The sequence below is a fragment of the Emydura macquarii genome, unplaced genomic scaffold (assembly GCF_026122565.2).
Source record: "Emydura macquarii macquarii isolate MOO-44397 ecotype Brisbane River unplaced genomic scaffold, CSIRO-AGI_Emac_v2 contig_967, whole genome shotgun sequence".
NCBI classification, from domain to species: domain Eukaryota; kingdom Metazoa; phylum Chordata; order Testudines; family Chelidae; genus Emydura; species Emydura macquarii.
The window spans coordinates 1,584,636-1,599,725 of record NW_027131104.1 but is presented as its reverse complement, the minus strand read 5'-3'; the positions used below and the strand labels follow the sequence as shown (position 1 = coordinate 1,599,725).

Below are 15,090 nucleotides of genomic sequence, written 5' to 3'. Positions count from 1 at the left end.
CTGTGCTTTCTATATTCCCAACTCATCAGGGAGTGTCCTGCATTGAACCACCTTTATTGAAAAGTTACATCGATTCAATATATAGTAATACAGGCAAAAATAATTACAGCTTTGCTTGCAGTGTAAGACCTTAATCCAAACCGCACAAACATTCAATAAGAAGTGGTACAGGCTGGGAAATAGGCTTTTGACAGCAGAGCCCCAAAGGGAAGTGGGGGGAAGAGGGTGGGGCAAAGGAGAGAGCAGCAGATCCAAGCAGTTGATACGAGCTGTGGAACGAAGTATGTGTGTGGAGGGGGGTGGGGAGGAGGTTAGAAAATATTGGGAAATTAGAAAATATTTGTAAATCTTATTTATTCATTGTCACACGAACAGCTGGAGATGCAACCGTCAGATGAAATGTCAGGTGATTGATTAGAGCTCTTCCCAGTACTAGAAGAAATTAGTTTAATTGGAATTCTTGTCCTTTTTATCAGTAAAAATATTAGCCCAGTCCACTGAACTATATGGCCTCTTTTTTAATTAAAACAGTAATGAAGTTTGTCAACATAATCATTCTAACAACTCTCCCACCTTAAAAAGAATCTAGGGCCTGGTCCAACCCAAAGTTGCAACATTTAGCTAAATCAGTTTAATATCAGATCTTTAGTTAAACGGGTGAAGCTTTGTCTATGGCTACTTTTACATTGGTTTAATACGGCTTTCATTTAAGAAGAACTTCTGCATGCAGACATGCTCCAGCTCTGGTTTTCTTTTCTAGGGGGAGAAGAAGGGACTTGTTTAATGCACAGGGAAGCACATTATCTGGAGTCTGTTTCAAGCTGAGGCACTAACCGTCCTTTGGCAGCCCACAGAACATGGAGCACGCCACCTTTTTTAGGATGGGAAGTGCCCTAACATCATGGGCATTAACAGAAATAGTCACTTCACCTTTTAGTAGCTTGGTCTCCTTCACTGCAACGTAGACGTAAAAATACCTACCTTCATCACTTGGGTTTTTGCAAATTGCTTTTAAGATCTGTGCATAAAAAATGCTAAGGAATTCTTAGAGACACAAGGTGGGTGAGGTAATGTTTTATTGTATCAACTTCTGGCTCCATAGGTCCAACAAGTGCTTATCACAACTATGTGGGTGAAACTAGATAATCACGATGCTCTCATATGAACTTACACAGAAAAATGACGAAATTCAAAAACTCTTTATTGCCCATGGGTGAACACTTTTCAGAAAACGATCACTCCATATCTGCCCTCTCAGTCCTTGTCCTCAAAGGAAACCTGCACCACACCTTCAAAAAAAAGAGCTTAGGAACTTAAACTAATAACTTTATTCAGACCATGATTTTTAGTGTCCAACAAAAACACTGTTGTAATAAGCCATAAATCCAATCTGTAACTCACTATCCCCACCTTTTTTGTCCTATGACTGCAGAGGTGTTACTGGGCCACTTCACCTTGAACGGTCTATTAGAATGTATGTTAACTGCTTCTGCTAAGTCAACGGTTCCATCTTATATTTAGCTATGACACTCTGAGGACTGGTCTACACTGGAACCTTACATCAGCATAGCTATATGTTGCTCCAGGGGTATGAAAAATCCACACACCTGACTGACATAGTTAAGCCAACCTAACCCCCGGTGTGGACAGCGCAAACAAGGAATTCTTAGGCAATTTTAAAAAAAAATAAAGACATTTCACTCAGCATGGACAATTAATCTAGATTGGTCAGTTTCACTCTCTCTTTCTGGCTCTGTGCCCTAAAATTGCAGGGTAGCTTTATTCCTCATCATCATTATTGAACACAAAAACATGCATTTACATATTATGCTAAATGATCCAAATTGTGGGCCAGATCCCCAGCTGCTTAAAATCAATGTAGCTGCACTAAAGTAAATGGAGTTATGCCATCAATTTATTTTAACACAAACAGAAGGGTGAAATTCAAGGCTCTGCAAAGACAAGACTTTACGTACATGAATAATCTGACTGATTTTAATGGGCATAAATCTTTGTAGGATTAGGGTTTTACACTACAACAAGGCCCCTTTGAAAGTATGACCCCACTAGCTTTTGTTTTAAATATAAACAAAACAAAACTTACCCAGCGAAGCCTTTGGGAACAGTACCGATTCCTGGCAGTTTAAAATGCTCCTGCTGTCTGTTAGGAAAGATACAGCTGCAATTAAAGCCAGTCAGAGTGACTAGTAAATAATTTACATGTGTCCAGTGTTCTGGGAATGTGCCCAGTAACTACAGCGTTTCAGACAAAGCGGGTAAACCAAGCAAGAGAGAGTCTGGTGCATAATTTCTACTGCAGCTAAATGAGCAAAAGCCAGTTCTGGTCACTCTCAGATGAACTGGAATTGCAACCCTTCAGCTAGATCCTGTAAGTGCTACAGGTGCACAGCTCCCATTTGCTTCCATGTTACTACTGCCCAGTTACAGCCTAACCATTTCTGCAAGCGAGAGATTTTAAAGGTGGGTAGTGGGGGAAGGAGAATGGAGGACTCAAGCAAAGGTTTGACCCCAAAAAAGAGAGAAGTGCCAGACATTTCGTGAACTCCACTAAGGACATTGTCATTGGTTTTACATGGAAAGTGCTCAGATACTAAGGGGTTGGGCAGCAGTATAAAACCCTAAGGTCAGAATGAATATTGCCTTAGTGACCTAAGTATCATCTTCTGACTAGGCACCCTGAAAAGGAAATATATTTTTGAGTAAACAGTTTATACAGCACTAATTCAAAATTAATAATTAACAAGATCAAGGCATGAGAACTCATTCTCTGCCTCACTAGGATTTTTTCTTTTTTGGAGGGGGAGTGGGGAATTACATGGAATGTAATGCAGATGAAAGGAGCTGGATTGACAGCCCCGGAGACAAAACTTTGTAACTTACACACAGATGGGAAACAGCATGGGCGTAGAAGTGCAAGCTTCCCCCCAGGTTGTCCTACCATCATGTCTGACCCTCCCGTTGGGGAGGGGCCACCTCTAGGGGACTGGCAGCATGATTGTTTTCATATGTAGTCCATCTTTGGCCGCTTTGCTGTGACTGCTCGCCCAGGGACCTAGGGGTAGTGGTATGTTTTGACACCTGAACCTACATTTTGAAAAGGGTTTAGTGATTTTGGGGGCCCAACTTGATACATCTTAAAGGGGGGCCCTGATTTTCAGGGAGTTTTGAGCACCCACCCTATGAGAATCAGGCCATAGGGGCACCATGCTGAAGCCACCAACTCACTTCATTTAGCCAACAAAGAACATCAGAGGGCAGGAACTTTTGAATGAACTTATTCCAAACTAGTGGTTCGTTCATTGGGTGTGGCAAGCTGGTTGGTCACGGGATGCTAACTCCTCCTCTTTTATAGCTGCTAACTGGCACTAAAAGAAGCTGAAGGTTCAGTGTGGGCCTCCGGCACTAGCGCACATCAGCCCCTCCTATTCTCCACCTGTGGCATGTAATAGTCTAGTCTTCTGTAGGCTGCAATATGTTGATCTAATTTCAGTTGTTGGGTTTAGTGTGTCGGTGCTGAATGGTGTTGGTAGCCTGTGATATACGGGAAGTTAGACTAGATGATCGGGTGGTCCGTTCTGGCCTTAAACTCCATGACTAATGCCTACTATTACTTTTCCACAGATAGTTGCCATGGGGATATTTGATCACATGTAGGAGAGGAAGCGGCTCTCTATTAAGGTGTGGCTCGTTGTTTTGCTTTCATAAAATAGCTGCCAAAGTTTCAACCTTGTCAATCTTCATTTTCAGCCATGACTGGTCTTGTCGTTCCCCCGATGTAAAAGAAGAGGAGATTTTGCTTTTATTTCCCCCCCCCCCCGTGTTTCATTTTTCTTTTACAGCACAAAACTACTTATTGTGATGGACCACTAAAAAGAAAAAAGAAAGCGCTACGAGCTCTTTTTGGGGGAAAGCCACACCTGATAAAAAGGAACGATTTTTACAAATTGGACAAGATAGGAGTCTGCATCTTTTATCTGTTCCATGTTTCTTATGTAGCCATGTCAACTCCAAAAACACTGCGAACAAGGAATCAGCCAAAAGCCAGGATGGACAGCGGTTGGCATGATGGGATCAGAAATGCAAGGTCTTTTTTGATGGACATGAAACCTTCCTAATGTTTGTATAATATGAAAAGGAAAAAAAATTGGCAAATGATTCAAGCTTGATATTTTGGATACTATTTGTTTTACTTTGTAGGGGAAAAAAAGTTGAAGTTTCTATTTTCTATGGAGCCTTTCAGATACCAATTTAGTTTATGCAGAAAAAAACAAACAACAAAACAGGGTACCAGCATGGAAGACTTTCTAGGACAAATTGACGTGAATGATGGAACTTTGGTGTATGTGTGTGTTTACTTATAGTTTAACCTCTTTAAAAATGTAAGATGTTTTACAATTATTTAAATAAATAAACTTGTAACTTATTGTATGTAGAGGTAGAAATTAAGACCTTTTTTGGACAATTTCCTCCTGTTGTACAATGAACAAAAAATGATGCAAAAATGTAGTGACAGGTTTAAGAGACGTACTATTATTGCTGCCGTTGCTCTTCACTTCTCCCCTTCGTCCTCTATTGAACCATGTGCAAGGATGTATAGGATTCTTTCTGATTAAATCATCACAAACTTTTATACACATTACAGTATATATATAAATTAGTAGTTAATATTAGAATTTTATCCATATCTTTTCTCCCCGCTATCTTTTGCTTCTGTTAAGCTTTTCAGGTACTGGGATAAGGTGGTTAGTTTAAAAAACCCTGTTGGTGAATGAATGGCTTCTAAGTATTTGAACAAATCAGATTTTCATGTGACAATGAGTTTATTTCTCAAATTCTAACTTGAACAGGAAGGGGATCGGAAGGGTTCTCTGATTGTTTTCCATGAAGTTACGGCAGACTTACAAAATATGGTTACATTTTATATTAAGGGTGCATTCATAAAGGGTTATGTAATAATACCACCTAGCCCTAAAATAGCACTTTTCATCAGTAAATCTCAAAATGCTTCATAGTCTTTAGTGTATTTAATGATTAATGTGTATTTGAGTAAATGGTTATTCAATTGTTATGCAATCCAATAGGTTATTTATACCATCTTCCACTGATGTTCTTATAACTAGAGCTAGTTATAGTCAAACAATGCTAAGTATTTTTAAAGGGGATAAAAAACAAATTTGTTTGGTTCAAAATTACCTGCATTTCAATGAAGAAACAAAAACCAAAAAATGTACTTGTTTTGTTTTCCATTTCCTGTTTCAAAATGGAAAAAAAAAAAGAAAGAAAGAAAAGAAAAGTGCAAAGGGAAGGGAAAAAGCCCCACACAAATGAAAATTTTTTGGTTTCCTGATGAAAAATGAAAACTCATGAAAATTTCCATTTAGTTGAAAAGCCATTTTTCATAGAAAAATTTTCAACCAGCTCTACTTATAAGCATCTCTAACACATTATTTAAGGTTGTAACATTCTTATAACATCTATTAATAATTTATTAAACTATTTATAAATACACCCTTAAAATAAAGCAATACCCAAAATTTGATTTGCCCATTTGCCATGGAGAGTCATCGTGTTTGATGGGTGAGTAAATTATTAGTTTATACTGTGATCATTTAGTATGGTAGAAGGTAAACGAGTCAACACTGGACTCAGGGTGGTAGACATTTATGACAATTTTGCAATGCTGAGCTAATGAGCTATTTTGGGAGTGGATTAGTAATAGGCTATAAAGCCTCTCTGGATCAGAGGTTCAAATCTAGCCCAGATTATTAGTAACTGAAAATTTCTGCCTCTCCTACCTGCATAGATCTTAGTCTAGTCTCTAGTGGACAGGTGTTTCCATCTCAAGAATCATCATCATAGGACTATATTCTTACAAACAGACACCTGAGTAACTTTACTCGTGTAAATAATCCCAATGGAGTCAATGGGATGGATAAATTATGGCCCCAATCCTGCATTGCACTACACCATGGTTGATCCCTGTCTCCGGATCCCTGAGGGTCAGTCTTCACGGAGTGCAGTGGAGGATCATGGCTTATGAGAGAAAATTTACTGAATGTGCCTGTTTGCAGGATCTGGGTCTTAATTAGCACCCAGCTCAGCAGAGAGGCCAAGGAAATGCCAATGATCCTTGTGGGACAGAACTGGGAGGTACGAAAGGGAGAAGCTTGTGCTGCTGCTGACCATGGTGTGGCTCTTTGGTAGATAATCAATTAGGTGCTTTTTCACTGGCATGAAATTCACTTTAAAAAGGTTTTTATTGTATTTTAAAATCAACACCCCAATTTAAAGAGCAGCGTAAGTGGCAATTAAGTGCACCCTCAAGGAGAGAATTGGTTGGGGATATTTGGTGTTCAAGGAGCAGAGTCATGAATATGGAGTTAACCAAAGTCTTGTAGTTACACTCTATAAAATGTCTAAATTCCAGAATATCTAAAATAAGATAACTTACCATTAACTGTGGTTGTGAGACTGAATGCCTCTGCAGATCCTTTATGTCCATAGCACCATCTGGGAGTGAACAGGTGACCTTTCGTGAAACCAAATGATCTGCAGAAGGTGAAAGGACCTTAATTGGTAAGGAGGCTTGAGTGAACACCTGTACTATTATAAATTCACTGAGATTTACCCTCAGTCTGACTAGCCTGGTAACGGTTATATAGCTCACATAATCTAATCATTTTATATACTCAGATATCAGAATCATAACGAGGCTAGCAGTAGAAGGCTACAAATTCATGTTTGAGGCTCCCTTGTGTATACAGAAAACTTGCACTGAGGTTCTAAGGGCTGGCGCCAAGACTCCCATTGACTTCAGGGGATCTGACCTTACATTGCCAAAAGATATCTTGACGGATGAAAGTCACTGGGGGTATTTTTCACCCCTTGCTGTCCATCTGTCATTCTGGCCTCTCCCATAATTGTTAAGTGTCTCTTTTTTCTATTCTGTCCCACTAAAGTAGTTCATTTGCTCCATAAAGCGCATGAAGATGTGTGTCCCTATTTTCCCCTCTCCAACGATTCCCACTGGTTACCTTCAAATATGGGCATCTCTGCTATCAAAAGCAGATTGAGCCAGTTTTAAAACTTCTGTGCACAAAGAAAATGCTGGATATGGATTTCTAGACCATACGCTGGGAGTAGGTGCTTGCTAGTTAGAGCTATTGACATTTTTTAATTAAAACACAAAATCAAAAGTATCTGTTTCTCAAAACTTTTCATGGTAAACATTTCATGAAAGTACTAGCCTGCTAGTTGTTCAAAAAGTGCTTTTTTGATCGGTCATTTTAGGCATATTAAAAAAAATCCTGCCAATTTTGAAAATGAAAAAAATGATTAAATTCTCAGGAGGATTCAAGAAAAATAAAATCAGGCCATTTAAAACAAATGCTTCTGAAATTGTCAAAATTCCTTTGACATTTAAAAAGGAGTTATTCTGAAGAGCTCTATTTGCTAGTCACTCTCAGCTGGGAAAACCAGGAGTCCAATTTAGACATAAAGAAAACCTCCGTAGAAGACTCTCTAAAGTACCTAAAGAAAGAGAAATATGAATGTAGCTGCCCACAAAATGAACAAAAATGACTTCTTAGCTGGATTTGAGCTGACCAAATGTAATGAAATTAACATAGCAATGACTTAGAGTATGAATTTTGCTCATGCATGAAAAAGCATCTTGTTCAACTTGTTGGTAGCTTTACACGGAAAAAATGTGTTTAAATAAAAACAACCAGAAATCCTTGATCATGAAACAAGGACTTCGGCAGTAGCAAAAAATAAAAAAAAACTTAAAAAAAAAATAAAAATAAAAAAATTAATGTATAAATTTGTGTGGAAGGATTTTTTTTTTTAAAAAAAGGAATAAACTAATCAGTCCTTTTTTTTTAGTCATTGCTGTTTAAGAATTCTCTACCAAGTTTCCTTTTTGACACTAGAAAGACAAGTGTTGCTATAGGTAGTTACAAATTTTATCATCACTTTGAAAGAGTATGTTTTATTTCATTATTTATCTTGTTATAGCATCTTATTCTCCCTATTTCTTTGCACATTTTCAATATGCATGGTTTTTAAAGACCGTTCTCTCCTTCTGTAAAATAATTTCTCCCAATTGTATAGTTCATTTATTTTTTATTTTTCTGCTTTGTCAGTTATTATATACAGTATGAAGTTGCTATGCACAGAGCTTTTTGTAAAGATAGCTTTTTTGTTTACTGTTTTTAATGGTCCTACTTATTGAAGAATATCTTGTTTGTAAAATGAATATGTCTACTTCAGTTTTAAACTTTAAATTATCCCAACAAAAAAAAAATAAAATTTTTGTACTGTAAAAAGAATGGGCTGAAAGTTTCTGAGGGTCAAATAGCCTTTACTGTGTATTTCTTCTTATCTTCATAGATCTATCTAGGTACTTTTGTGGCAGTAAGATAATTATGCTAGTTTTTAAACAGCATATATAACTGACTATTAGAACAGATTACCAAGGGTTGTAGGACATTTGTCATCACTTGAAGTCTTTAGTTCAACCCCAAGTTTTTAGGCTAGATGCAGAAATTTTTGGCAGACTGCATGATCATAATGATCACTTCTAGCCTTCACATTTATTAGAGCTGTCTTAAAAATGGGAATGTATCTCCTTTTATTGGGGGAAGAGATCAAAATTCCAAACATTCAAATATTTGACTATCCCTAGAAATCTACAAATGAAAACTAATTTCCTAGTAGCTGGATAGGATTTCAGTGATTATCTATTAAGGACAGATTTCAGTTAGAGGCATAGAGGGTTCTTTGGTTTTCTTTTTGATCTGGCAAGCAGCAAGTCATTGACTTCAGCTGATCAAATAGGGGGAAAAATATATATGAACATTTTCCCGGTAACAAAAAAAGCTGAGTATGGTTTGATGTGACTCATGGGTCATATTATTTTATATGCTCCACGGTCATGTGGGCTAGCCTGTGTCTTCAGGTAGAACCCTGTGCAAGGGATGGTGCTTAGGCTACAGTAGCCCAGGAGGCACTATGATGAAGACTGAGTCACTATTCCCTCTTGCTTCATTAAGAGCATATTAATTTGCGGATGGCCTGTATCAATAATAAATTACAAGACTCTCAGCACCAGCTCAGCTGGGATGACCAGCAGGTGGGTTAAAGAGCAGAACCTTGGCCCCAACCATTCCCACCCACCTGCTCCTGGGAGGGGAGTAAGCAGACATGCATCCCTTCCTTACTTTTATGCCTCTGGATCTAAGGTCTGGGTAAGCCAGGCAGCTGGGTAGTAGAGGTGGTTTTAAAAAAAAAAAAAAAAGCTAGTTTCTTGTGAGAAATTTTGAAGGGGAAGAAGGGTCTTTTGAAACCTCCTGTTCAATTCTCCCCCAATCAAAAAACAAAGCTGAAAAGCATGTAAGATTTGGTTTTGAAAAAAAAATGTTGGCTTAAAACATTTTTCAATTTTTTGTCCAAAAAAAAGTTTTGAATTAATTTTTTTGCAAAAAAATTCAAGTGGGGGGGGGAAGGGGGAAGCCATTTCCCCTCAGAGAGTGTTTTAGCAGACATTTGTGGACAAGCTCTAATGCTTAGTTCAAGACAGAATCTGGCACTGGTAAGCGTTTAGATAACTGCCAAGTATTTGTGAAAGTGTTGCAACCTCTGGAAGGGTCATCCAAAAACTGACAGTGGAAAATGCATTTTTTCAATCTTCATCTCTTTCAATCATTCGTTCAAGGAGCAGAAACAATAGCCATGTGACCTTGTTAAGAAACCACACAACCCAAATCGTCAACAGGCAAAGTGAAGAACCCATCAACTTGTCTTGAGTCGAGCTACACCAAATTACACCAACTGACCATCAGGCACAGAATATTTAAGGTTAGGTTTGGCTTTTTTTAATTTTTTTTTTTTAAATAGACTGCTAGAATTTGATGGTAAGCAAAGACTTCCAGGGATATATTTACACATGTAGTTTGAAAGGGATTCCTAGTCTACAGCAGTGACCTAGTTTTTATATGCAAGTGGGGAGAGCTCATTGTGATGGTGCTGAAAACCCTGAGATTCCCTACACTGTGCTACCAATTTGTAATTTCTTTTGAGAATTTTTTGATGTACAAGCACAACGTGTGCTTGTGATATTTTATCTGACTGACCTTTAGGAACCCCACACCTGAGTCAGAGCAAATTATGGATACAATGCTGGAAAGGTGGGGGAGAAGTACATAGTAATCTTATGGCTAGTCAGTTTTAGAAAAATGATTAACTTGTCTGCAGTGTTACATACTGTGGTAAGGTGGCCTTCGTGCTCCCGTGGGTCAAGCGCTTCTTTTGGTGCAGGGGGGGGGGGGCACAAAATGGCCACTCGGGGCTCCCACCAGCCTTAAGATGGCGGCCACCTTGCTTCTGCCCCATTTCTCTTCAGGCCTTCGCTGGCCAAGCAGTGCTCTCAGGACCTTAGATTCTACGGTGGGATGGGGGTGTCCGAGCCCGCCCTCTTCTTCGGACACCAGCCCAGAGACCCTGGCTGACAGCAGTGGCTGGCAGCTCCTATAAGGCTGCTTCCCTACTCTGGTTTCCGTCAGGGCTACATGACGACTCCAACAGCCAAACCCTCTGCGTTTCTCTGGCTCCTGCCACTCGCAGTTCTCCTTCCCCCATTCTCCAAACTCTGCCTAAACCTCCAGACTCCAGGAGAGCCTTGCCTGCCTGGCAGGGAGCTTTTATCGGGAGGGGCCTTGAGCGGTGGGCGGGCTCACGCCCGCCCACCTTTCCTAGTTTTACAAATAGGAGGGAGCTTTTATCTGCTCCCAGGCAGCCCTTAATTGGTCTCAGCTGATCCTGACCTGCTGACCATAATTGGTTTCAGCTGACCTTGGCCTCAGCTGGCCCTAATCAGCTTGAAGGAAACCTTAGGCAGATGCTAGGAGAACAGGGTTTTGGTCATTCTTGGGCTAATGTAGGGTCCTTCTACTACCCTCTGATAGCTCCTGTCACAATACACACACACAAAATGCATATTGGGTCAACCACAGACAAACATAACCATGCAGTAGAGGGCATGTGTGTGTGCTCTGGGTACGATAAAGCCCAGTCTACAGTAGAAAATAATCTGTTATCTGATCTTGGTTGGGTTTTTGTTGTTTCTTAAGTGGGTTCAGAACACCAGTTATAACAAGCTGGCCTAGTCTTAAAAACAGGATTGACAAGTATTCTCTTGGCCTATACTGCAAAAGGCAAAAATGCCTTCAAAAACAGGACCAGCTAATACAGATCCCTCTGCCTGCTACCCACTCAACACACCACAGCTAACACAATCTTCCCTGACCACATGCCCTTCTCGAGTCTACCACTAGCTTCCTGGTCAAATGGCTCAGTCTCACTTTTGTGGCTGTGCGCAGCCCCTTAAGCATTTGGCTCCTCCACCATGGTCTAAGTCTACGTCCATCTGTCTTCCAGTTTCCTTCACCTCCACTCTTCTCACAAAACTTAGTGCTATATTTAGCAATGATTCCCTATGCCTACAAATGGCTCCCTGATCAAGCTCTTCCAAGTCTGTCCTCTAAATGCACTTCATTATGCATTATTGCAGGGATTTTCAAAGGTGCCTAATGGAAATAGGTGCCCAACACCTAGGCTCCTAATTCCTGTAAACTCTTGAAAATTCAAGCTTAAACTATTAATCACCCTCCCCCCAATTTTATCATGCCTCATAACCCTTACACTTTAGCTCATGTTAAAACAAAGCCTTAGAACACACAGGCAGCCTGGCAAAGAACTGGTCAGTCACATTTCTTTCCCAATGCAATCTTTCTCCCCAGTCCTTCATCTGTGCTTTGTGTTAAACTGTTGGCACTGGGGAACTGGGCTTCTTGCATGACTGAAGCACCATGCAAACATAGCACGAACCTTATGCAACTTTTTCCCCAGCTTAAACAGGGGACAAGATTGACCTTCCTTTGGCTAAACAAACAGAATTCCCTTCTGCCTGCCACTGGTGGACATCCCGGCAAAAGTCAGAGCCCTTAGCATTTAAAAAAATATTAACCCACCACCACAACATGGATTTAAAATGACCTTCAGTCAATTTTCTCAAATCATGAAATACCCTGTGGTTCTCTACAGAACATAATTAAAGGGATCTCAAAGCACATTACAAATTGATTAATCAATCCTGAAGACACCCTAGTGAAGCATGATCTAATGGGTAGGCTTCCTGAAACCCAGTCCAGTGCCTCTGAGTTCTATACCCGCCTCTGCTGCTGGCTTGCCATGTGACCTTAGGCAAGACAGTTTCCCCCCCTCTGGGCCTTTCTTTGCTCTTCCACACTTTATCTATATAGATTGTAACAGCTTCAGGGCAGGAACTATCTTTCAACATGCGCCTGTACAGCATCTAGTGCAATGGGGAGCTATTCTCAGTTGTTGCCTCTGGGACAAACTGAGGCATTCACAGAGATCAAGGGACTGGTCCAAGTGGATGAAGAGGGACAGTGGCAGGAAGACAAGCAGGAGTCCTGAATTAGAGTCTCTTACTCTAAACACTGGCTAGCTCTCTCGGCTGGTGTCCTGACAAATGATGTCTATGTGAAAAATAAGATGGGCTCCTATTTCAAACATCAGCTCAAGATCAGTGTCGCTTTTGTGTTTTGTACAGCACCAAGCACACTGACACTTCACTGATGTTGTGTTTGTAATACCCAGGGCTGTGCATGAGATATTGTTGAGAACACAGTCAGCTGCTATTTGCCCAGTGTCTGGACAGCCAGGATGGGGCTCTTTACATTGCAAATCTCTGAAATACCTCGCGTAGGAAAGGCCCTGTGGAAAACTAAATTCTATCAACGATTGACCAGGCAAAACAATCCCAGCCCACCCTTCCCCCCAGCCACCTCCTTACAGGTTGTTTTTAGGCATTTGTTTTGTCAGAACTTGAATTCCACTTTAATACATGGTGAAACAGTAGCCTCTCTTTCAGCCACTTACGTGGGGCGACTAGGGAATTGACAGAGCAGTTAAAATATTTATCTCAATGACAACGCGCAGCTGCTGAGGTGCAAAGATCTGAGGCTCTAATCACACCAGGTTACATAAGTAGGAATGTCTCATTAACTCTGCTTGCGGGACTGGATTAAACAGACAGCTGGTAGCCATACAAGAGGGTGCAGACAGCGCAGCCATGAAACACAGGCAATGTCTAGCAAACATCAACATAGACAAGGGGAAGTGGGTAACCCTACACTTCCACCTCCGAAACAGACCTCATCAAAACACTGTCCCACGGATGCAATACAAGGATGGTGTGTGTCTTATCAGGGTTCTTGGTTCTCTCTGTGTTTCTGCTAAACCTTCAAAATAAAATGTAGCCACATGCATAACACAAAAATCAACCTACCATATTTGCCAGTATCCATCATGATTCATTGTCCGTTCCTTTTCTGACATCAACACATGGGTTGGAAGGGCTACTTCATGTATTATTTCTATTCAATGTTCTTATGAATCTGTTGCAATTTTTATAACACAGGAAGTAGGCGCACTCATCACATGCTCTTATTTTCATGATGATCATCAATGATCACTGCAACCCAGCCTGGGTACAAACAGCTGGATTATTTTGGAAGCTGTTCCAACCTAACCAATAAGTTGTGCACGATCCACATTTATAGGATAGAGACAGGCAGCCATGTACATTATGTGGCTGGGATGAAAATGTACACAAGCCACAAGATTAGCTAGGTTAGGCCAAGTTCCAAAAGTTGATTGCTGGCAAAAGTCAAAACCCACAATAAAGTGGGATGAGCAAATGCCATTCTGAGGACTGGATCATCCAGCCACCTCAAAGTTAAAACAAACAAAACAAGCTATTTTTCTTAATAATTGGGCTACACAATGGCAAAAGGTGGCACGAATTAGACTGGAATAAAATTAACACAGGTGCACCTGTAATATATGGCGTTGGCCCTGATCCTGCACCATTAAAATCAATACCAGCTTTGCCATAGACTTCAATGAATATGCAAACAACCCTTAGTGCAGGTAGTCACGTAGAGAGCTGGGAACCAGAATTTCTGTTCTCTGGGAAATTCCGGCATTGAAAAAAAATGAATTCAAATCAGAATGAAAATCTGGAATTTTAAAATTTCCCCACAAAATGAAACTTCCCAATGTCTTTAGTTTGGAACTGTTGATACATTTTGTTTTGATAATGTTGAAGTGTGTTGTTTTGATTAGGTAACACATTTCATTTCAGCTTTATGATTCCAATTGTTTCCATTTTGACTTACTTTCTACATAAATATAATAAAATTATTTTAGTATAATAAAGTTAAAATTAAATTAATTAAAATTAAATTAATCAAAATGATAAAACTGAAACAAAACATTTTTACCTTCTAGAAACAAAACAAAAAGTCGAAACAACTTGTTTAGACTTTTTCCTGTTGAAATCAACACATTCCCATGAAATGTGTCCATTTCTATGAAACTCTTTTTTTCAATGGAAACCTATCTGTCAAAACATTTTTCATCCAGCTCTAGTCATCTGTTTCAATAGTGGCTGCCAGAACCTGCTATTTCATACATTTTTAAGGCCAAAAGGGATCACTGTAAATTAATCTAGTTTGACCTCCTGTACAATGCAGGACATAGAATTTCACCCATTCATTTCTACAGTGAAGTATCCTTCCTGATTCACTCCCAGCTGATGATGTGCTACTTCCTTTAACTGAAATGGTACGGACTTGAGATTTTGGTGGTGAAGAGTCCAAGTTTGATCCCTGCTGACAACCTTTGTTGCGGTATGTATGCAGTTCACTTCACATCTTTATTGACCTTAAAATCATTACCCACAGTATTTGAAAGGTGGTGGAAGGAAGGGGGTGGGGAATGAGAAAATAAAAGTGAGAGAGATTGCCTTGGGCTAATAATACTATCCCTCTCTTTGTTTACAAGATGAAACTTCTACGAGACATGGGCCAGATCCTTGGTAGGATGTCAATCTAAGTCAATGGAGCGACACTGATTTACATCAGGTGAAGATCTGACACATAATTGCTTTCACCTCTGGCTGCAAGCTAAAAGTACAGCTAC

General features: G+C 39.9%; 1 protein-coding gene across 2 annotated transcripts in view; it reads left to right on the top strand.

Moving 5' to 3' along the window:
- EBF2 (EBF transcription factor 2) overlaps positions 1-4,662 on the top strand; it is a 160,183-nt gene extending 155,521 nt beyond the window's left edge. Inside the window, exon 16 of one of the 2 annotated variants that reach the window (XM_067543717.1) lies at positions 3,769-4,662. In XM_067543717.1, coding sequence (XP_067399818.1) covers positions 3,769-3,800 — 32 coding nt within the window. In that variant the 3' untranslated portion in view covers positions 3,801-4,662. The other variant, XM_067543718.1, reaches the window with a different exon arrangement.
- The last annotated feature ends 10,428 nt before the right edge of the window (positions 4,663-15,090 follow it).